Below are 24,658 nucleotides of genomic sequence, written 5' to 3' on the forward strand. Positions count from 1 at the left end.
CTGACTACAATGGGAAAAGTACTGTTTTGAAAGCCCACATATAAAATCAATGTATTAATTTCAAATGCTGAACTAAGAAAAATAGCAATGCCATTATAAAAAATAAAGTTGGCAAAACACCTACCTTAATACCACAAGGTTCTGAAATAAGAGTCTTCGGATCTAAAACTTCCACAACAGCTTCTGGAATAACTGCTTTCTTCATGCAGGACATCTTGAAGCCATAGACATCATCCCAAAAAGCAATTCTATCAGCATGTTTGTTCACATCACTCACTGCTACAAGGCTGATAGTGCAAATGTCAGGGTAGACTGTAACAAATAAAATGCCCCAAAATTAAGCATTATCTCCTTTTCTTACGGAATATATTGTTTTTAAAGGCTAAATATAAATATCAAATCCATCAGTAAGGATTACTAGCAATGGGAGATTAATGAAGGTATAGATCAGGAAAAACAACCATGCTTCATCTTGTAGCCTCTTTTAAAAACAGATACCCATTATTGGCCGGACGTGGTGGCTCACGCCTGTAATCCCAGCACTTTGGGAGGCCGAGGTGGGTGGATCACGAGGTCATGATATCGAGACCATCCTGGCTAACACGGTGAAACCCTGTCTCTACTAAAAATACAAAAAATTAGCTGGGCGTGGTGGCGGGCACCTGTAGTCCCAGTTACTCGGGAGGCTGAGGCAGGAGAATGGCGTGAACCAGGGAGGCAGAGCTTGCAGTGAGCCGAGATCGCGCCATTGCACTCCAGTCTGGGAGACACAGCGAGACTCCATCTCAAAAAAACAAAACAAAACAAAACAAAAAACCAGATACCCATTATCATGATGATAAGATTAAAACAGGGATTCCAATGATAGGGTCTGAAGTAAAATAGGATCATATAATTAAACAATCCTGAAATAAACATATTTATTGATATTAAAACTTAAAGTGTGCTAACATAAAAGGTACTAGATCTTTACATGTAGAAAAGGACAAATCATTTAAAAAGATATGTAGCATGTAAGAAAATCATGTAATACGGTTTTATCGTTATACAGAAGACCACTTCATATTCCTCTCATTTAATAGAAAAGTATTTATAAGCATAAAGTATGTGCCAGACATATGTGCCAGTCTAATTTACAGACTATGGACACATATCACTACCCTCAATAAACTTAGATAATTTTTGAGGAAGAAATGCACAGTTATTTGTGAGGTAATAAATACTAAGAGTGAGAGCATACAAGGTACTAAGGGAGCTCATGGGCTCATGGCAAAACTAGCTAATTCAGACTTGGCTGGGGCAGGAGAGAAGGGATAATATATAAGATAAGAACTGAAGCCCAGTGAGTTGGGAGTGGGGAGGGAAAGCGTATTCTAGGCAAAGTGAGCAGCAGTGTGGATAAAGGGTCACAATAGATGGGATGGCCTATATACAATCTAATTTAGAGAGAAATAGACAAAAGTCTAGAAAGTTAGGTAGAGACCAAAGACTACATGCTGAGTAAACCAAATGAGTAAATTGGACTTTATTCTAAGAATAATGATAATCCAGTAAAAAATTTTACATAGGGTAGCAACATGACTAGATTTTGATTTTAGATGAACCACCTAGAATGCAATGTGGAGAATAATGGGAGAGTCTAAGATGAAAACTGAGACAAATTAAGAGATCGTTAAAATAAACCAGGTGATCTGAACTAGGATATTGCTGTGGGAAGGGAAAGGATGAGACGTATTCAAGGGATATTTATGAAGTAGAACTCAGAGGACTTTGAGACTGGCTGGCTGTGGGGGAAAAGGTCAAGGATGACAGCATTTAGCTTCAGTAACAGCACAGATTGTGACGGTATATATTATAATAGGACATAAATATGGGGAGATTCAAAAGGAACAGGAGCATTTAGTGCTTAAGAGACAAACAGATAAAAATGTCTGAATACAAAGGTCTGAAATTCAAAAGAGGTTATCTAAGTTGAAGACATACATTTGGAGACCATAGGCATATAAATGAAAGATAAGTAACAGGAGTTCACGAGACCTAGGGAGAGTGGATAATGAATACTAGAATTCAAGGAACCTGACCAAGAAGCTGGGGCCACAAAAGGAAGAGAACCAAGAAGGTAAGTGTTACATGAGTTAAGGAGAAACTCTCCACTAATAACAAGTAAAGAAATAACAAAATTAACTTTGTCTTTCCAATATCTCAAATATCAACTTTTAGGGTACTCAAGAATTAAAAATATAAATCACATGTTCCCATATCAGCAAACTGAAACAAGTACAAATGTACCAAAGAAACGCAGCACAAACAAACAAACAAACAAACAAAACCATGAGTATTAACTAGCTTTCAGGTGTAAATAGTAGAAAAATTACCCTCTCCTTCCAAACATTTATTTCCACAGCCTTAGCAATTTTATTATTCACTAATAGCAGCACTAAATTATTCTCCAAATAAAGCCCATGATAAGATCTACTGGCATCAAAGCACCTGCTTCCAAATCTAACTTGTGAGATACTCAGAAAAAACTACCTAGTACTAAGTCACTGACAAGAAGTTTCTCAAGTCTTCCCTGATAGGCCCGGTATGCCAGCTGCACCAGAACAGAGTCCATGGCCATGCAAACTCTCCCCTTCCTCCACAAACAAGTAAAGCCTCTGGATTGTGTTTAAATTCTTGACTTATACAAATTCTTCAAAGTAACTGATTTGTTATTGAAAATGTTAACTCAGTAAGAAGATCAGCCATAAGGAAGTATATTTAGTTTCCTGAACCAGATCCTTAAGATGAGAAACACTGAATAAAAAAATAAGAATTTGGAAGCAACGTTAGGTATGTGGCTAACTTCCTGATATATCCTTTGTTGGACTGAATAATTATAGAAGCTTTCCCACATTATGCCCTGTCACTTCATCATTAAAGAGGAACATAGTAAGGGTATAGTCAGGTGGTAGGAAACATTTTTTGTGAAGTTACCAGTTTAGGTTTTGTGGACAAAACTGAATTTTGTTGAAACTACTGCTTTCTGCTATTGTTGGTGTGAAAGCAGCCACAGACAATATGTAAACAAATAAGCATGGCTGTGTTTCAATAAAACTTTATCTACAAAACAGGGAGCAGGCTAGACACAGATACCCTTGACATAAATGAGCAGAAATGGAGGGAGGTTATTATCAGGGCCACCATATGGTCCGAGTGCCATTCACACTACATAGTTCATGGGAACTGAATATCCTCTGGAGTTGTGCAGTGCACAGACATTCAAGATACTTAACATAGTTCATACAGTTCTGCTATTTTAGAATATATTTTAAAATCTTCCTAAAGTTTTAAAATGCCACCAGTCTATCAGGGTCAGCAGACTGTGGCCCATAGTCAAATCCAGGCTGCTGCCAGTTTTTGTATTAATATATAAAGTTTAGCTGTAACACTACCACATTCATTTGTTTACATGTTGTCTATGGCCACACTGCACTACAGTGGCAGAGATGAATAGCTGGGACAGGGGCTATATGGCCTATAAAACTGAAAAACATTTACTATATGGCCTTTTACTGAAAAATGTTACGTATCTCTGGTTCTATATTAATAATATTAGTGACACCATAAAAATAAAGATAACTTTTTCATAAGAAAAAATCGTAACTTATTAAAAGTAATAAAACAATTTTGAATATGTTGGTAATTAGAAGAGAAACTAAAGAAGAACATGATTTTATTTTGGGGTGTTGTGTATTTTTCAAATTATTTGTCTTTCACAAACATACAGAAAAGCACAGTTTTTATACTGCTAGAATTTGGAAATAAAATTATTTTTAATCTTTCGGTTAGTAAGATCTATGAATATTCATAAGGATATGTAATCAGTGTTATAGGTCAGTTTGGTTCTATATCCACCTCCTCACAGCTGGCTAAAATCTTGGACCACCTGCCAGAATCCTGACTAACCCTTTACCTTCGCATTCTGACACATTTGTCATTTGATTTTGGTCAGATAGAAGCTATAATTGAATAATTATTTCTTCTTGTAGGTGAAATTAACAAAGCGCTGATTGGACAAAAGCACCCTCTTAACAGACCATTTATCAATTCATGGCTTTGACATCTGTGTCCTTCTCGATTCACTGCCCAGAATTCATTTGTCACTAGAACGGCTCACATGGTGAATAGATAAAAATGGGAAATCCTTTATCCCTTAGAAATGCCTCATAAACTTTTGGACACTAAAGGATAAGATAGAGGTGCATAAAGAAACAATTTCTAGTAAACACTAGGAATTTTGTATCACTGTTTGTATAAATAACCACAGAGTAAAAAGATTTAAAACAAAGGAGATAATATATAAGTCAAAATAAACCACTTTTTTCCACAATATATCTGAAGATTTTAGTGAAACAACAATGGTAGCAAAAATGCTTGGTATGCATAAAAGAAAATGTACTAGAAAGTCAAATGGAAATTAGATGAGTTTTAAAAATTAGTTTCTAGTTTATAAAATAAAGGTATCTTTAAAAAGTAATATTTATTTGGAAACTGGACTCATTTCCCCATCATTAACATATAAATAATGAGTAGACCCACTAAAGCTTAGCTAAGGCTAACATATAGCTGTAATATGCTTTGAAAAATTACACGCTGAAAAACAGAAAATGATACTACCGCTCTATTACTAAACAAACTCAAACTAATAAATGTGAAAAAAGCAGATCTGAAGATGAGGAAGTAGACAGTTATGAAAATGCTAAAGGAATCCTTTAAGCACTATGAACCAATGCTAGTGGCTTATATTGAGATAATCTGTTAACATGTAGAAAATGTGAAGTGCTGAATAAAAGGTAAGTGTTAATACCACAATGCTTAAATTCATTTCATTAACTTTTATAAAGTATAAACCTAATGCTAATCTCATGTGCACCAGTTGTAACTCAGACTGGGAATTTATATTTATTAAGCAACTACTTTGTGTCAAGCATCTCATTTAGACTTTTGAATAATTTTACAAAGTTGGATTATAATCTTCGTTTTATAAATTAAAAAAACTTAAATTCAGAGAGTAACTTGGGCAGAGAGTAACCTGCCCAAATACCTGGTCTTCTTCAACTAACCAGATAACTAGTCAGCTGATGTAGCAGAGATGCACCTTAAGGTCTAATTGTGAAATCCATATGCTTTCCATTATGCATGATGCCACATTTTAATGCTTTTCAAATGGAAGAAAAGGAAAGAGGAACCCCACGTTCCTAAGGTAAACGGTACTTGTTGGAAGAGAAGGAGAAAGGGGGTTGAAAAGAGTGGAGATACATAAAATTTCAGGACAAAGTAAGGAAAATGGTAACATTTAAGCTTATTTTGCTCTGAGCAAAGGAATGAGATGACAAGGCAAAAACAGAACAAAAACACAAAAGGAAAGCAAGCAAGCAAGGTGAAGAGATCAAGACAAGCCTGGCCACCATGTTGAAATCCCATCTCCACTAAAAATACAAAGAATTAGCTGGACATGGTGGCAGGCGCCTGTAATTCCAGCTTCTCGAGAGGCTAGGCAGGAGAACTGCTTGAACCCAGCAGGCAAAGGTTGCAGTGGGCCAAGATCGTGACACTGCACTCTAGCCTGGGTGACAGAGACAGACTCCATTAACAAAAAATAAATTAAAAAGACAACTTAAAAATGAAAAGATACATTATGCTCATGAACTGGAAAACTCAATATTAAAATGTTGATCATTCCCAAATTGATATAGTCATTCAATCCAATCCCTTCATAATTCTAGCAGTCTCTTTTTTTAAGCAGAAATAGCCAGATTTTAACATTTATTTTAAACTCCCCCCGCCACATGACCAAACTATGAAAGCAATTTTTAAAAAGATCAAAATGGGGAGACTGTCCTTACCTGACCAAGACTCAGTATAAAGTTACAGTAATTAAGACAGTATGGTACTGGTGAAAAGACAGCCTTAAAGATCAAATGAAAAGAACACAGAAATAGACTTGCATGAATACGGTCAATTAATTTTCAAGATATGCCAAGCAATTCACGGGAAAGAACAGCATTTCAATTAAGGGTGCTAGAAAATATTAATATCTAACTTTACCTCACACTTATACACAAAAGTTAATTTGAAATAAATCATAGACATAAATGTAAAAACTGAAACTCCAAGAAGGAAACATAGGAAAATTCTGTGTGACCTTGAGTAAAGCAAAGATTTCTTAAGACATTTTTCTTAGTATGACAGAGACTGAGCACATGTTTAAGAGTCATCTGTATTTCCTTTTTTGTGAGCCACCGTTCAATTATTTGTCCAATTTTCTATTGGGTTTGTAGTCTATTTATTTATATAATCTACTTATATGTGGGAGAGATTAGCTTTTTGTTGTGACAGAAATTGAAAAATTATTTTCAGTATGTAGTTGTTCTTGTGACTTTGCTTATAGCATATTCTGCCATTTAGAAATTTATAGATGCAATTAGATTTACAATGTTTCTTTCAGGGTTTCTGAATTTAAGTTCTTATTTAGAAAGACTCCCATCCCCCAAGTTGATAAACCTTATGTTTCCTTCTAGTATTTTTAGCATTTAATCTTTGATTATTTGAAATTCAGTGTACAATTTTATAGTGTGGATTAAACTTTTTTTTTTTTTACACAACTGTCTCAATAGAATTTGCTACAGTAAATCATTTCAATTACATGAAATGCCACATATAGTTAGGTCTATACCATTCTCTTCAACGCATCTCTCCATTCAAGAACCAATAATATACTGTTTTAATTATTAAGGCTTTATAATGTGTTTTAATATTTGGTAGCACTATTCCTTCTGCTACTCCCCATCCTGTACCCTTCTATTTCGGTCTTCCTTGTCATTGTTTATTTTTCTATGTAAACTTAATTTTATCCCTTTTTTTTTTTTTTTTTGGTAGACAGGGTCTCTGTCATCTAGGCTGGAGTACAGTGGTACAATCATAGCTCACTGTAATCTTGAATTCCTGGGCTCAAGCGATCCTCCCACCTCAGCCTCCCAAGTAGCTAGGACTACAGGTGCACGCCACCACACCTGGCTATCTATGAAAGAGGGCCCATGATTTTGCTCTTTAGCCCTACTCCCATTAATATGATTGATTATATAATATTTTGGCCCCGATTCCCCCTTGTCTGGTATCAATATCATGACAGCTGTTTGCATTTTGTTTGCATTTACCTGAATGTCTTTATTCTTTACATTTTAACTTCTCTGAATTTTTTTGTTTTAGGTGTGGCTCTACAAAGTGCACAGAATTGGGCTTTCTTCGGCAAACCAATCTGAAATTCTTTTTCTTTTAATGGGTAAATTTAGCCTATTTACACTTATTGATATAAGAAACAGTTTTATGTTCCTGATGCTACCATTTTCTGTTATTTTTTCTGTATCTATAAATTTTTTTAAGAAATAGTTCACTACGTGGTCTTTTGATTTTTTTCCCAAAGTATTAATCCTTATATTTAGAAAGATCTTCGTATTTTTGTTGTAGTAGCTGACTTTTATAAGTATAACCTTAGTATAATACCTTTAGTTCTCTCTTTTCAACACTATTTACTAAACTCCTACCTTAAGCAATAATAAAATTAGTATATTTCCTTATCATTTCCCTTCCCTTTTCTTTTTCTCACACCCTCTTGGGCCTTCTCTTTTCTTCACACCAATTTTTTTCTGTATGTTCAAGAGTTGCACTGATAATACTGATAACAAGTACAGAGGTGAGCATAGAGTTAGTACATGGTTTTAAAGAAAAGTATTTTTCAGAAAAATTAGGAATCAAATCATGTAATAATTCATTTGACCCAAAGAAGGTGGGAATTGCTACTTCAGCTGTTTTTAAAAGTCGCTTTTCTGAAGTATAATTTATATGCAGCAAAACTCACTCTTTTTGGTATATATTTACATGTGCTTTGATAAAGTCACACAGTTATGCAATCACCACCATGGTCAAGAAACATAGACAGGATCTGCCACCACCAACCTCATCACTCAATTTAATGTTAACTTTGTAGTGCTAAATGTACTTAATAATTCTACTACTTGATCTGTCAGCTTTAAATAATATTCCTTGTTTCTATTATTAAAGATAAAGTAATTAAAATGTAAACACTTCTACCTGCTGTCTGCATTCCCTTTCCAATTTTTGTGAGATGGAGTATTTGACACTGTTAGCATATAAAACATTTATATTCTATGTTGCCATCCTAAAATATACATTTATTTTAGTCTTAATTGTAGTTGTAAAAACACCCGTTGGCCATAAACAATATTTTCCTACTTTTCCTGCTGCATGTAAAACATTACAATTCCTGACACACAATTAGTGCTTAGTAAATATTAGCTAGAAATAGTAGAAATCATTGCTAGTAACCTGCTTTCATGAACTTTACAAAATTACTTTTCTTAGAAGTAAGGGTAGTAAATATATAACTCTAATACAGTGGAATTGCTTGATTGATAATGGGGTAGATGAACATCCAAGTTATTGCCTGTGTTTTATAAAGCCTTTACTGCTCACCATAATATGTATGGTGAGACATAAATTGAACTTAAACTCATGCAAAAATAAATTGTGGTCTCATCACATTTGTATGGGCCTTCAATATTCTCCCTCTCTCATAATGCATTCATTCTTTCTATAATTTTCATACTACTAATTACTTGGTAAATCTTTCCTTCAGAAAAACATAAAGGAAAACTTTGCTTTGCAATAAAACAAGGAGCATTTAAATGACCGGTGATATTCATTAAAACGTACTCAAAAACACAAATAGACTAACTAAACTATTGTGTGTTACTCTTTTCTGAATTTTCTTTCTTTCTCTTGATTCTGTTAACAAGTAACATTCAACAGCACTGCTTAAGGAGTTAAATGCTGACCTCTCTTAAATATACTTCTGTATTATCTTAACACTAATATTAGCTATATAAAAGTATAGAAAGAGCTAGATATATAAGCCTCCACTTTATCCTTCTGATAAGAAATAGCTCTGTCATTGTTCATATTACTGTACGTTCTTAATGAATTTCAGTGAGAATTCAATTTAAATGTATTAACTTGCTGTCAGTTCCTCAATAAGATCAAGTCAGGCGGGTCTGGAAACAGTTACTTGGATCTTCCCTAGAACATCAAGGCAATAACCACATTTAAAAAATACATTTTAGTAGGGAAACAAGGCTTAGTAAAAAGAACATGAATATTGGAGGCTGGCAGATGTGAGTTTAAAAAAAATAATGGTTTGGCCATTTAATATGTGTCATCCAGGACACTTTTAGGAGACTTTCTAAAATCTCAAAGGGCTATTGTGAGGATTATGTCTAGTAATGTAAATGAAGGTAGAGTATATCTTCTGGCAGCCAGTAGATGGTCAACAAATGATGGATAATGTTGTTTTTAAGTCATTAAATGTTACAGTTTATGTATCCCTCATCTGAAAATCTGAAATCTGAAATGCTCTATGTTCTAAAACTTTTTGAGCACTGACATGAACCCAAAGGAAATGTTCGCTGGAGCGTTTCAGATTTCAGATTTTCAGATAAGGATGCTCAACCAGTAAGTATAATGCAAAGAACTGTACTCCAAAACCCCCCAAAACACAAAATCTGAAACACTGCAAGTCCCAACCATTTTAGATAAGGGATATTCAACCTGTAGTACTCATTAAAAAAAACAAAGCTGCTGCAATCATAGAAAGTTGCAGCCAATTGTTGCAGGGTAAAACATATCTAAAAATTCTAGTCGGGTTCATGGCAGAGATTGGTAACATATCTTGAAATGGTTGCAGAAAATAAAGTGACAAAATGGGCACATTTTGAAAAAGAAAGGCAATCCATTTAAATGCTATTATAAAAATAACTCTTTGTTCTGGAGAATTTTCTCTGTACTTATGTTTTGGCCTTACTTTTTTTTTTTTTTTTAAGACAGAGTCTGGCTCTGTCACCCAGGCTGGAGTGCAGTGGCAGGATCTCCTCTCACTGCAACCTCCGCCTCCTGGGTTCAAGCAATTCTCCTGTCTCAGTCTCCCAAGTACCTGGGACTACAGGCACCCGCCACTACGCCCAGCTAATTTTTTGATTTTTTTTTCTTTTCTTTTTTTTTTTTTTAGTAGAGATGGGGTTTCACCATATTGGTCAGGCTGGTCTTGAACTCCTGACCTCAGGTGATTCGCCTACCTCGGCCTCCCAGAGTGCTGGGATTACAGGCGTGAGCCACCGCACTGGGCTGGTCTTACTGATTTTTCACTGTACCAAAACTGCCAAAGTAATTTCATAGAACATGGATGGTAGGAGGCACAACTATGGTCAAGTCCTTTGCATCACTAGTTTGAAATGCCTACCCCTTTCATGTGACAGTTTTACCAACTGTATTCTGACCATGGAAACCACTTGCTGATTCTGAAACTTTGCGAAAGGTAAGATGCAGGGAGGTAAGTGTAGGAGGAACATGTTGTTCAATTCAGTTTTAATGATTCTTTAAATGATTCAATTCAATAAACATGTATGATGCTCCATCTACATCCTAGAAGTTGTGGAGCTCATTTAAGAGTTAAAGCTAAACAAACATAATCCCTGTCCTGAAAGACAATTATTTTGTATGTACACAATTGCTCACAGCAGAAGGTCTGTAAAAACAGAATCTCACTCTGAGTATGCAGAGTTAATATGATTAAATGTTTTCCAGAGACATGAAAAGAAAGCCTTCCAAATTTATTAGGGTCCCTTTATATGTGGATTGGGTATGCTGTACTTTTAAAACGTATTAAAAACTAGTCACTACTTAAAATGTTCTCAGAAAATCACAGAGAGGTTGGGTTTTCATATTTAGTGAAGCCATGAATAATCTCCAACTTAGACTGAAACATGCCATTGGGAAAAAAGGGAACTAAATGACATGAGGATTAAAAATAGAAAGGAGTTTGTTAGATTTGAGTTTGAATATCAAAAAGCTTCCAAAATGTAGTCTTTAGATATTTATTAAAAGGACCTTTTAATAAAAGCATTCTTGAGAATACTATTACCTTGGAGTCCTCCATATCTCATATAATATTCTACTTTCAACAATACAGTAAACAAATGTCTTAAAGCTTCTTGTAATGGAAACATCTTTCGTCTCTATCAGGAACTTCCTCAGCCATGCATAGTTTATTTGAAATCCAAAGGTTCATTTGGTTCTGCTAGACTAAAATTAGATTATTAACCAGAATTTTCTACTCACCCGAGCCTCCTTTTGCCAAGTATTTGTTCTTTGCATAAAGGACAGAATCTAACATAGACTCAAACAGAAGAAAATAGCCCTGCATAAAAAAAGGGGAAAAAAAAGTTTAGAAATGTGCCATACTGTCATAAGCAGGTCAATTTAAACATAGGTGCTACTCTTTTAATTACAAAATAGTTTTTTGTTTCTGCCATAGATGTAATAATATTCTGCAAAATCTGAAACTATTTTTTTGCAGTAAAAGTTATTGGAAAATCAGGCCAGCTTATAAAGTGAACTCAGAAAGTTTATTGTGGTAGAATATACTGCATGTTCTTTACCTATGATTCTACTGTCCAGACTACTCTTTCTTCTTCATTAAAAAAAGTTCGGAAAGAAATTATTAACAAGTCCCATAACTCTCTGGAATGATTCAACATCCATCTAGAGCAGTGGTTCTCCACTTGATTTTGCCCGCTGGGGAACATGTGGCAATGTCTGAGTAATTTTTGATTGTTGTAACTAGGGGTGGGGGATGAAGGAGATGCTACTGGCATCTACTGGGTAGAGCCAAGGTATGTTGGTAAACATCCCACAATGCACAGGACAGCTTCTCACAAGAAAGAATGACCTGGCCCAAAATGTCAATAGTGCTAAGGTTGAGAAACTCTAGTCTAGAAAACCATTTCCCAAATAATTTCCTGTATAGTGACTTTCTTTTAGGTATAAAAAATAAAATAAAATAAAATAAAATAAAATAAAATAAAATAAACAGAAACAAGAAAGGGGAGGGATCCTTAGTCAAAAAGGTTCAAGAAATGCCAGCTGCTATATCCTCCTATTAGAGATTCATAATGCGCACAAGCACACTAAAAGTTCTGAGCAGTTGTTATGGTAAACAGAACTGCTGAACATATTTTAACCAAGTATTACCTACTTTCTGACTACAGACCTTTTTTTCTATTTAACATCTATCAACACCTTGCAGAACTAGTGTTTATGGAAATATAATTCATAAACCTACCGAATTTATAGTATGATAATGAATCCCCTACCAAGAAAGGATAATGATACAGTACAAATGAAAAAAGAATTTGCCACTATTGGTGTCACAAATACACTACATTCTAATACTGTGCTTCACAGTTTATTAAACAAATGACAAATAGTCATGACTGAGAAATCACTATCAGTTTCAGTCAGTCTTTCTCCTTCTAGGGTCCAACCCCCCAACAGCCCTATGCAGCAGGGAAAGCCAAGTGCTCAGCACATAGCACACTTTATTGCTTAGGGTGAACCAACATGAATTTTACCTTTACTTTAGCATTCTATATCAAAACTGTTCTCATTCACTCATTTGTTCTGTGCACAAATAAACGACCAGTGGGGTAACTATAAATATTCTTTAACCACATTAACAAAAAATATTTTAAAGGTTTCTCTAGAATAAGAAAAACCTGCAAACCCAGAATGGGTAATCTTCACAAGAGATTAACAGCAATTTTAATTTACAGAAAATACAGCTCTCATGCTTGAATCACTTACGAAGGAACTGAACTGAATTGCCGGCAACTCTACATTGGTATTGACCTATTCCTCCCAACACACTAATTCATTGATACAAAAATAACTGCCTATTAAACAAAGGCTTAGGAACAAAGCTTGTTTATCAATATGTTAGTTTAGGAAACTTAAGGCTTTGACAGAAACTTGTTTTTCTGGATAGAGTACTTCAGTAACATGTAAAATTCTTACAAGTTAGTTCCCCATTAATATTATCTATGTATTCAAAGAACAAGGGACTTAAGGGATTCAACTAAGAAATCTTTACCAATCTGACATATCCATGCAGTTTACGCACACAAATGCTTATAAATAGGCATTCAACTGTTGCTTATAGTGAATTATAATTTATGCCAAGGAATTATTAAATGGAAGGCATCTATTTATCTTATGAGGAAAAGATTGGCTGGTAAAACATATTAATAGATTTGGTGAAAAAAATGGACCCTATTTGCAAGATTACTGTGTTTTAAAACTTAAATAAAATTGACATTTTAGTACAAATTAAGTATTAATTACAGTCCAACCCTTTTTGGACAAAAGCCCAAAAAAGTTTGTACTGATTTTCATTGTCAAATTGTTTTCTAGTATTCTAGCTCTATCTTTCAGCTCTGCTGTTACCTCATCACAAAGAATTTCTCTGATGTTCCTACATAAAATATTATTTTTTTCTTTCATCAAGTTCCATTTATTTATCCTGCTTTGTATTTCATCATAGCACGTATGAATTAAAATACTATTTATTTTTGTTTTTGTCTCCTTAAAAACTATCAGCTCCAAGATCAAGGATTTTGTCATATTGTTTGAAGCTGTATTCCTGAAGGCTGAAAATGTGTCTGGTAGATAGTAGGAACTCAATATATAACTTTAAAATGAATAAATGAATAAAAGTTATTAATACTATATGTAATATATTCGTTAAAATGAAACTGCTTGCTTTTTGTTATTTTTTGTGGTACAAATTAAAATGTTATTTTAAAATGATATTTTGTTTTCTAAAATTAAAACTGACAAATAATGGTGGTGATAATCATTAAAATTCATTGTAATGCCTCTATAAAAATTATTTCACTTAATTCTTCCCCAAAGCACCATTTATTGTTATTCCAATTTAATTTATTTATGTTGAGATCTAAAATAATAGTTCAGTCACATAAATTGGGGAGTGAATGAGACAGAATTTGAACCTTGAACTCACTACACAAGTTCTAAATCACCCTTGTATGTTGCCTCTTAAATTGATTTGCCTAATTGAAAATAAGATTTAGTATGTGTATTATACTACATTTGTAATTAAGGATTCAAGCATCCCAAAAATGAAAAATTTTTCATAGACCATATTAAACAAGATTAGAATTTACAACAGGTGTGCGATCATTTCAGAGTAGTATCTCAGTTGGCAGCTGGCTCTGAGCCACCATTCATTGTGAAAATATTAGTTTGGAAAAATCAATGCACATACTAGAATATATATAGAATAAGACATTCATGAGATAAAATATCCAGTTAGAAATATTAGCAGATGAAAAGATTCATATATGTTTTGCTAATGGTCATTGTCCTTTCTCTCAACTTTCCCCTTTGCTAAACTTCATTTTACGATAGGCTCCCTATGTGATACAACAGCCTTTAAATTCCTGGGAATTGTCCTTGGTTCTGAACCAAGTCATTTATTACTGATACCAGAAGGCTTTGGTCCAAATGCCCCGCTCATCTGCAGTGTAATTCAGACTGTAATTTCACAGGCTGCTGCCTCACCTGTAGCAGTGCCATCTGGAAGGAGAATTATGCCTGATATTTTCTCCCATGATGCTCATGGGCATTCTTCTTTCAATAGTAACATTTACTTTTTAAAAAATTAAATACTGCATTTATACTTTAATGGTTACTGTAAAGGAACATATGGAATTAAACCAGGGACTAGAATATTAACCTCATTCATTGAAGTGGGAATCTTATTTTTAAAATGGCTGCTCATGGTATCTTCTTGGATTAGATACATTAGTGATAAATGAAACTTTTGATACCTTCAGTATAAGGTGCCTTTCTAACTTTTTGTAGTTCAAATAACTGAATTACTGATACATCTTTAGGCAAAATTTAACTATTAAAAAAAAGGTGAGGCAAGGGAGAGTTACAAATAAAATGGAAGAGTTAATCTGAAGGATGACAAAGAATCAATAATCTGAAATGTTTAAAGATAAAAGATTACCTGTAACAAATAGACAAGCCTATATAATCTAATCATAATTTCTATGTAGTATATCTCTGAATCATAATAAGTGGTTGATAACATTTTTTCCAGTATTACTCTCAAATTCTGTAACATTCACTGTAGATAGAATTTTTTTATGTGATTGGAGCTGGCAGTCAGTTGTTAATGGGAAACAAGACATTTTAAGTAACAACATACAGATTTGTTTGCCAGCATTCTTTGAGGACATACCCACTGACTGGAATCCTCATCATCTTCCCTATCTAAACCACATTCATAGATTTTAGGTAATTTCCAGGTTTGGTTAAATAGAAGAAAAAAAAAAAAATCTATGAGCACTTGCCAAGTGGAGAATCCTCCTTGAATTCCATGATTTCCACCCTCCTACTCCTACTCTTCAAACTAGGAGGAGACAACTCAGGAAGGAGAAAACACACAAAAAAAAACCACCAAAAAAAAAAAAAAAACGAAAAACACTGTGGAATGGACTGAGTAAAACAATTTGTTTACAAACAATTTACAGTTGTTTATGAGTAAAACAATTTTACTCAATCCATTCTACAGCTTTTTTTCAGTGTTTTCTCCTTCCTGAGTTTTTCCAAAGCAGTCACTTTTGTTTGCATAGAAAAAAACCAACTATATCCTTTATATAATCTTATCAATCGTTTGTGTTCATATTTAACTAATTTTACATAAATAAGCAGGCAAACAAACACACTAAGCTCTTGGTAAACAACACAACTGACAGAAGCAGAACAGTGGCAGCATGCTGAAGGTGGCTTTATGCGTTCAGAGAGAGCCACAGGTACCTAGCAACGTGTTATATAAAAAGAACACAGAACATCACAAATTCGGTGAATTAGTTAAATGCAGGTTGGTTATGATATCTTCTATGACATATTCATGTAACAAAATATATTGTCACAATGTCACCTCTCCAAGAAAATCTTCCTTGATTCCCCATACCAGGTCAGGTACCTTTATAATACGACCCAAATTAGAGGCTAACTTATTATCAACGCATAGAAACAATCATTCTAAAGCAGGGTTTCTCGATATTGACACTAATGACATTTTGGGCCAGATAAATTTGTAGGGGCTTTCCTGTCCACTGAAGGATGTTTAGCAGCATTCCTGGCCTCTACCCACTGGCACCATTGTCCCCACCCAACCCACAGTCCCAAATTATAACAATCTAAAATGTTTCCAGAGATTGCCCATATCTCAAATATCCCCAGGAGTGCGAAATTGTCCCCTCTTCCACTCCATTGAAAACCACTGTTTTAGAGGTATCCAAAATGCAAATAAATAAGCATTCTTTCCTAATCTACTGTGTTATCTGCTGAAAAAAAAAGTACCAAACTTAAGGTCTTACAGAATTCAATACAATCTCTATTTATTTCACTGTTATAATAGCCCTAGATATTAAACATTTTTACCGCAAAGTTTTTTCAATGATTCTGCAGTCTATCACTTGACCCTTCCATCTTAAAATGTGCTAATAATATCCACCTAATTTATAATAAATGTGATAATGAAATTACATGAGAGTTTTCAAAGTAATTATATCAAATCCTTTTGGGTAAGATACTTTCCTTACAGCTCCACAGTGACTGATAAAGATTAAATTACACTGTTACGCACTTGGCAAAATACAGGCGGCTGATGATAACACTCAACAGGGAAACCTTTACCCTTTGCACTTATTTGCCATAGAATGAGTAGGAAATGTTGTGTTGGCATCTACATATACACACATAGACATCTTTGTACAATGTTTAATGTATTTGGCCAAGATAAATTTCTTAAAGTAGAATTCTTGGATTAAAGGATATGCACATTCAAAATATTGATATGTATCATCAAACTGCCCACAGAAAGACTACGACAATTTTTATTCCCACAATTGTATGAGTGGAGTAAAAACCTAAATGTAAAAGGGAAAGGTATAGAGCTTACGGAGAATATTTTCATGTTCCTGTGAAAAAAGTACTGACCATAAAGACCAATACATTTGACTATGTTAAATCCCAGAATCTCTGCTCATAAAAACAATGAAGTTACAGAGTCTGAAAAGATATTGGCCACCCACACACATATACACATTTGTATATTTTCCATCTCCAATGAAGAATATCAATTGTTAAAAAAGAGTATGCAACCCAAAAGAAAAATGGGCAAAATAATTATATACAATTCATAAGACAAAAAATATATTCATTCATTAGTAATTCAAACACAATGGAAAACTACTACATGACTACCAGATTAGCAGTCACACAATCCCCAGGGTTGAGAAGTCTATGGAGGCATGAAATAAAATTTTACTGCAGTACTTTGGAAAAGTACAGTACTTCAGAATTATCCATTAACATGTAAGAGCAGCACACCCTGTGATCTAGCAACTCTACTCCTAATTGTATACCTAGACACAAGTGCTTAAGTATAAGAGCACACACGTACAAGCACACTATAGCACTATCATTTGCATGATAATAAACTGGAAATGATCCAGCGCCCACCAACAGTAAAATTTAAAAAACACTTTCCTACAATGTGTTTTCTTATGGTACATTCATACAACGACATCTATAGAAATGAAAATAAATTATCCTTATAGGCAATATAAATGAATGTTATGAACATGACTGAGTGAAGAAAGCAAAACAAATATTTAAAAAAGAAAAAGATATGTTTTGCTCCATTTATATAAATTTCAAAAACTGGTAAATATAACTACACTGTTTAGGGATGTAAATATAAGTGGTAACAGCAAAAAGAAAAGCAAGGAAATGATTATTATAAAGGTCAGGAGAGTGGTTACCTCTTGGGTAGGGAGTTGTAACTGAGAAATGATATCTGGATGTCTTCTTTCTATATTTTCATCTGGCTGATGATCACACGGGTGTTCATTATATAACTATTTGTTACACTGTACCTGTAAGTTTATGTAATTTTCTGTGTATGGTACATTTCACAACTAAAAAAGTTATACAAAGAAGATTTACATAACTAGCATATATAATATACAATAATGTGGGTGCAAGCAAAAAGAACACATTCATATCTGCTTATAAATGGTTATAGCATGTGTGGAACTGTTCACAATTAGACAAAATCATTGCCTCTGTAGATGGAATATAATAGTAGGGGTATAGGAAGGGAAGGAGAGTAACCCTTCAATATAAACTTGCATATCTTTGAATTTTTTATCATTGTTATACACTATTTGTATATAAAATTTTAAAAAAGAAAATGGCAAATAATCACAAGCTAAAAAGACAATAGTTTTTCATACTATATTTTGAAAGAAAAAGTGAAACTGATTTTTTTTAAAAAGACATTAAGATTACAGGAAGAGATTGCTAGAGAGGTTGAGAAAAGGAAAAATCAAGAAAGTGCTATACAGAAGAAATCCACTTTTAACCTATCTATGTTTTTATATTTAAAGAAAAAGGGTGGGAAAACCCATAACATTTAAACATTAACCATAAGAAAATTACAATTATTAAAAACATTATCAGGGACAAAGAACAATATTTCATAATGATAAAGAAGCCAAACTATCAATAACACATTAAAAACCTAATGTGTATGCACCTAATAACCACATAAAAATACCTGAAGCAAAACCTGACAGAAATGAAGACAGAGAGACAACCCTGAACTACAGGTAGAAATTTCATTCTTCTTCTTTCAGTAATTGACAGAATTAACAGACAAAATAAATAAGGATTTAAAAAACCTGAACAATACAGTCAACCAACTTGACTCAAATGGCAATTATGTAACACTCCAACAATAACAGAGTACTTCATTCTAAATCAGTGTGGAACATTCAGTAAGAGAGACCATATGCTGGGCCATAAAGCAAGTCTGAACAAATTTAAAGGAATGATAGCATATAGAGCGTGTTCTCTTATCACAACCAAATGAAATTAGAAATTAATAACAAGGATATTTTTTAAATTTCTTAACATTTAGAAATTAAACATGCTTCTAAATAATCCATGGACCAAAGCAGAAATCACAAGGATGTATTTTGAATTGAATAAATTTGTGGGATGCAGCTATAGCAGTCATTAGAGGGAAACTTATTATTGATGAAAAAAGCAAGGTACAGAACAATATGTAGACTAGGCATACCTTACACTGAATATGAGATTCACTGCTTTATCCCACCTAGAAGAGTGCCAGGTACGTAGTAGCCACACTATCTGTTAAGTGAATGAGTATGCCAAGGGGTAGAAATATACATACATGTTTATAATAGAGTGAAATATTTTAAGAAGGATATACTAGAAACTGGTAACAGATTTTGTTGGGGATGAGGGGTGGGTCCTGAGTTAAAGATCAAAAAAAAAAAAAAAGGATAAAATTTATAATATCTATATATCACACAGTCAAAAAATGACAATAGAATCTTACATATATTAATCACAAATATCTGTCAGAGAAGCTCCTAATTTACCTATTATTTAACTTGATCACCACCTTCCATGCAAGAAGAATCATGGCAATAACTGCCACTTATTAGGTCCCTATTATAATGCTTGCTACTGTTCTGCAAGACTACTGTCTTCCACTTCTCTCACCTTCCAACATACAGTTCCCACTTTTTTAGTGCTGTGGACTTCTGGAGAACATAACTTAGCACAAGAAATAATTTCCTCTGCATGTTCTAAAGTTTAAAAAACTTGTATTAGTTTTTTCTACCACTAGATGGCACTCTCACTTAATCAACAAAAGACTGACAGTCAAATTGGCCCTATTCACTCAGACTGCAGAAAACTGTCCAATAAGCAAGTCTACCAAAAGAAAAAGTGAGTATCTAAAACTATTTCCAAAGGCATGTGTGGGTCTTATACCAGATCCACAAAAACAGTTTCTAAAACAATATTCACAATCCCCCAAGGTGGGTGAAAAAATTCATTAATGATAACTGGATATTCCACTCTCAAAACTAATTAATGTTGGCCAGGCATGGTGGCTTATGCCTGTAATCTCAACACCTGCAAGGCTGAGGAGTGAGGATCCTTTGAACCCATGAGTTTGAGACCACCCTGAGCAACACAGGGAGACCCCATTTCTACAAAAAAATTGAAAGATTAGCTGGGCATTGTGGCTCATGCCAGTAGTCCCAGCTACTCCAGAGACTGAGGCAGGAGGATAGCTTGAGCCCAGGTCAAGGCTGCAGTGAGCCATGATTGTGCCACTGTACCCCAGCCTGGGCAACAGAGCAAGACCCTCTCGCCCAAAAACGAAAAAGAAAAGTAACAGTCTCTCCCTCTGTTGCCCAGGCTGGAGTGCAGTGGCGTGATCTTGGCTTACTACAACCTCAGCCTCTCCGGTTCAAGTCAGTCTCCTGCCTCAGCTTCCTGAGTAGCTGGGATTACAGGTGCATGCCACCATGGCTGGCTAATTTTTTTATTTTTAGTGGAGACAGGGTTTTACCATGTCAGACAGGCTAGTCTTGAACTCCCAACCTCAAGTGATCCACTCACATTAGTCCCCCAAAGTGCTGGGATTACAGGCATGAGCCACTGTGCGCGGCCCCAAGCACTTTTATTAAAGACAATTATAGTATTACATAGTAACAGTGTGAGCTATGGTTTGAGTGTGTTTCCCAAAATACATTAAAACTTAATCACCAATGTGATAGTATTTAAAGGTGGAGTCTTCAGGAGGTGATTAAGTCATGAGGGCTTGGAAGGGATTGGGGTCCTTAAAAAAGAACTTGAGGAAGTAGGTTCATTCCCTTCTATTCCTTCCGCCATGTGAGGATACAGCAACAAGGCACCATCTTGGAAGCAGAGATTTAGCTCTCACTGGACATTCAACCTGCCAGAACTCTGACCTTGAACTTGCAGCCTCTAGAACTGTGAGAAATAAATTTCCTTTGTTTATAAATTACCCAGTCTCAGGTATTCTGTTACAGCAGCACAAATGGACTAAGACACAGTGATTCTAGAATACTTATAGACTTTTGAGGCTATAGGAAATAGTTACTGACAGAATGATTCAGTCTATAAAGAACAAGATCTCATTCTGTTTCCAGCAACAATGTATTTTAGGAGCTACTGACACTCTAAATACAAAAAATATGCTAGGAGGAAAAAAAGAACATCTTATTAGATGCATCAGTAAGCTGGCTTTCGCCTTGAGAGCATTTGCTAAACCTAGTCAACGAACATGGAGGAAATAGGAGACAAAGCCCAAAGTTCAACTAAAGTGAGAACTCTAAGAAGAAATCGCCCTAAATAACAGAGCTGGGACAAACAGATGTACCTACAGAGCAAATGTGAATTTACAATCTCATTTGCTGTCACCCATTTCCCCAATTCAGTTTAGAACCTTGGTGTTGAGTAGTCGAACACATACTTCCTCCCTAACTCCACCCTGTCTCCAACACGCATAAGACAGGCCCCAAACATACAACTCTGATTTACAATGCCTGGGTGGCAGGAAAAACCTAAAGTCAATAATTTAAAAGTGACCCTTCGACACACTCTTTGGTAAGACTGTGGAAACATGGGTATTCTCATTCCACTGTTGGTAAGAAAGTCAAATGGTACACAGTACTGAGGAGAATTTGGCAATAACCAGTAACACTGCCCTCTCCCTCCCTTTCTCCATCCCTCCAGAACTGGCCTCAAGCAATCTTCCTGTCTTGGCCTCCCAAAGTGCTGGGATTACAGGTATAAGCCACCATGCCCAGCCCTCATTAACCCTTTGATATATCAATCTCACCTCTAGCAATATAAAATGACATTACACATGTACAAGAATATTCAATATTATTTGTAATAACAAAAGAATGGGTAAAATTCAAATGAGCATGAATTATGTAGAATGTAATTATCTATACAATTTATTCTACACAAGTATAAAAACCTTATATTTGAAATATACTTGAATATTATTAGTTCAGGTCAGGAGGGTGTGCAGAATTAATCAAATACATGTCTAGGAAAGTTGGTGTGCATGTGTGTAAAAAGGAATGAGAAATATTTCTATAGAATAATGAAGTGATTTCTGAGATAGAATTTTAGTTGAATAAAAGCAAAGTATAGAACAATATCTCGAATATGCTAACTTTTGCATAAGGGTGAATATATACATATCTAATATTTTCAAAATAACCCCAAAGATAAAAAGAAAATGGTCATCTATCCACAAAGGAAGATAATAGAAGAAGAAACAGAATCTCCTGTTATCTTAAAATGTACATAAAGATATAGTAGGCAAGATGGCCGAATAGGAACAGCTCCAGTCTCCAACTCCCAGTGCGAGTGACAAAGAAGACTGGTGATTTCTGCATTTTCAACTGAGGTACTGGGGTCATCTCACTGGGGAGTGCCAGACAATCGGTGCTGGTCAGCTGCAGCAGCCTGACCAGCGAGAGCTGAAGCAGGGCGAGGCATTGCCTCACCTGGGAAGCGCAAGGGGGAAGAGAATCCCTTTTCCTAGCCAGGCGAACTGAGACACACAACACCTGGAAAATCAGGTAATTCCCACCCCAATACTGCGCTTTAAGCAAACGGGCACACCAGGAGATTATACCCACACCTGGCCGGGAGGATCCCACGGCCACGGAGCCTCCCTCATTGCTAGCACAGCAGTCTGCGATCTAACCACAAGGCAGCAGTGAGGCTGGGGGAGGGGCGCCCGCCATTGCTGAGGCTTAAGTAGGTAAACAAAGCCGCTGGGAAGCTCGAACTGGGTGGAGCTCACAGCAGCTCAAGGAGACCTGCCTGTCTCTGTAGACTCCAACTCTGGGGAAAGGGCACAGCTAAAAAACAACAGGGGAAGCAGCAGAGGCCTGTGCAGACCCGAACGAATCTATCTGACAGCTTTGAAGAGAGCAGTGGATCTCCCAACACGGAGGTTGAGATCTGAGAACGGACAGACTGCCTGCTCAAGTGGGTCCCTGACCCCTGAGTAGCCTAACTGGGAGACATCCCCCACTAGGGGCAGTCTGACACCCCACACCTCACAGGGTGGAGTACACCCCTGAGAGGAAACTTCCAAAGTAAGAATCAGACAGGTACACTCGCTGTTCAGCAATACTCTTATCTTCTGCAACCTCTGCTGCTGATACCCAGGCAAACAGGGTCTGGAGTGGACCTCAAGCAATCTCCAACAGACCTACAGCTGAGGGTCCTGACTATTAGAAGGAAAACTATCAAACAGGAAGGACACCTATACCAAAACCCCATCAGTACGTCACCATCATCAAAGACCAGAGGCAGATAAAACCACAAAGATGGGGAAGAAGCAGGGCAGAAAAGCTGGAAATTCAAAAAATAAGAGCACATCTCCCCCTGCAAAGGAGCGCAGCTCATCGCCAGCAACGGATCAAAGCTGGTCAGAGAATGACTTTGACGAGATGAGAGAAGAAGGCTTCAGTCCATCAAACTTCTCAGAGCTAAAGGAGGAATTACGTACCCAGCGCAAAGAAACTAAAAATCTTGAAAAAAAAGTGGAAGAATTGACAGCTAATTAATGCAGAGAAGGTCATAAATGAAATGACAGAGATGAAAACCATGACACGAGAAATATGTGACAAATCCACAAGCTTCAGTAACCGACTTGATCAACTGGAAGAAAGAGTATCAGCGATTGAGGATCAAATGAATGAAATGAAGCAAGAAGAGAAAAAGAAAAAAGAAGAAAAAGAAATGAACAAAGCCTGCAAGAAGTATGGGATTATGTAAAAAGACCAAATCTACGTCTGATTGGGGTGCCTGAAAGTGAGGGGGAAAATGGAACCAAATTGGAAAACACTCTTCAGGATATCATCCAGGAGAACTTCCCCAACCTAGTAGGGCAGGCCAACATTCAAATTCAGGAAATACAGAGAACGCCACAAAGATACTCCTCCAGAAGAGCAACTCCAAGACACATAATTGCCAGATTCACCAAAGTTGAAATGAAGGAAAAAATCTTAAGGGCAGCCAGAGAGAAAGGTCGCGTTACCCACAAAGGGAAGCCCATCAGACTAACAGCAGACCTTTCGGTAGAAACTCTACAAGCCAGAAGAGAGTGGGGGCCAATATTCAACATTCTTAAAGAAAAGAATTTTAAACCCAGAATTTCATATCCAGCCAAACTAAGTTTCATCAGTGAAGGAGAAATAAAATCCTTTACAGATAAGCAAATGCTTAGAGATTTTGTCACCACCAGGCCTGCCTTACAAGAGACCCTGAAGGAAACACTAAACATGGAAAGGAACAACCGGTACCAGCCATTGCAAAAACATGTCAAAATGTAAAGACCATCGAGGCTAGGAAGAAACTGCATCAACTAACGAGCAAAATAACCAGTTAATATCATAATGGCAGGATCAAGTTCACACATAACAATATTAACCTTAAATGTTAATGGACTAAATGCTCCAATTAAAAGACACAGACTGGCAAACTGGATCAAGAGTCAAGACCCATCAGTCTGCTGTATTCAGGAGACCCATCTCACATGCAGAGACATACATAGGCTCAAAATAAAGGGATGGAGGAAGATCTACCAAGCAAATGGAGAACAAAAAAAAGCAGGGGTTGCAATCCTAGTCTCTGATAAAATAGACTTTAAACCATCAAAGATCAAAAGAGACAAAGAAGGCCATTACATAATGGTAAAGGGATCAATTCAACAGGAAGAGCTAACTCT

At 35.7% G+C, this 24,658-nt stretch overlaps 1 protein-coding gene across 4 annotated transcripts in view; it reads right to left on the bottom strand.

The window, feature by feature from the left end:
* PRMT3 (protein arginine methyltransferase 3) overlaps positions 1-24,658 on the bottom strand; it is a 131,991-nt gene that overhangs the window by 45,137 nt on the left and 62,196 nt on the right. For all 4 annotated transcript variants that reach the window (XM_033203909.1, XM_033203911.1, XM_033203913.1 and 1 more), the window contains 2 exons: positions 11,233-11,311; positions 125-312 (listed from right to left, as the gene is read on the bottom strand). In XM_033203909.1, the coding sequence (XP_033059800.1) occupies positions 125-312; positions 11,233-11,311 (267 nt within the window). The remainder of the gene's footprint in view (positions 1-124; positions 313-11,232; positions 11,312-24,658) is intronic.

Source organism: Trachypithecus francoisi, unplaced genomic scaffold (assembly GCF_009764315.1).
Source record: "Trachypithecus francoisi isolate TF-2019V2 unplaced genomic scaffold, Tfra_2.0 Lachesis_group8, whole genome shotgun sequence".
Classification (NCBI taxonomy): domain Eukaryota; kingdom Metazoa; phylum Chordata; class Mammalia; order Primates; family Cercopithecidae; genus Trachypithecus; species Trachypithecus francoisi.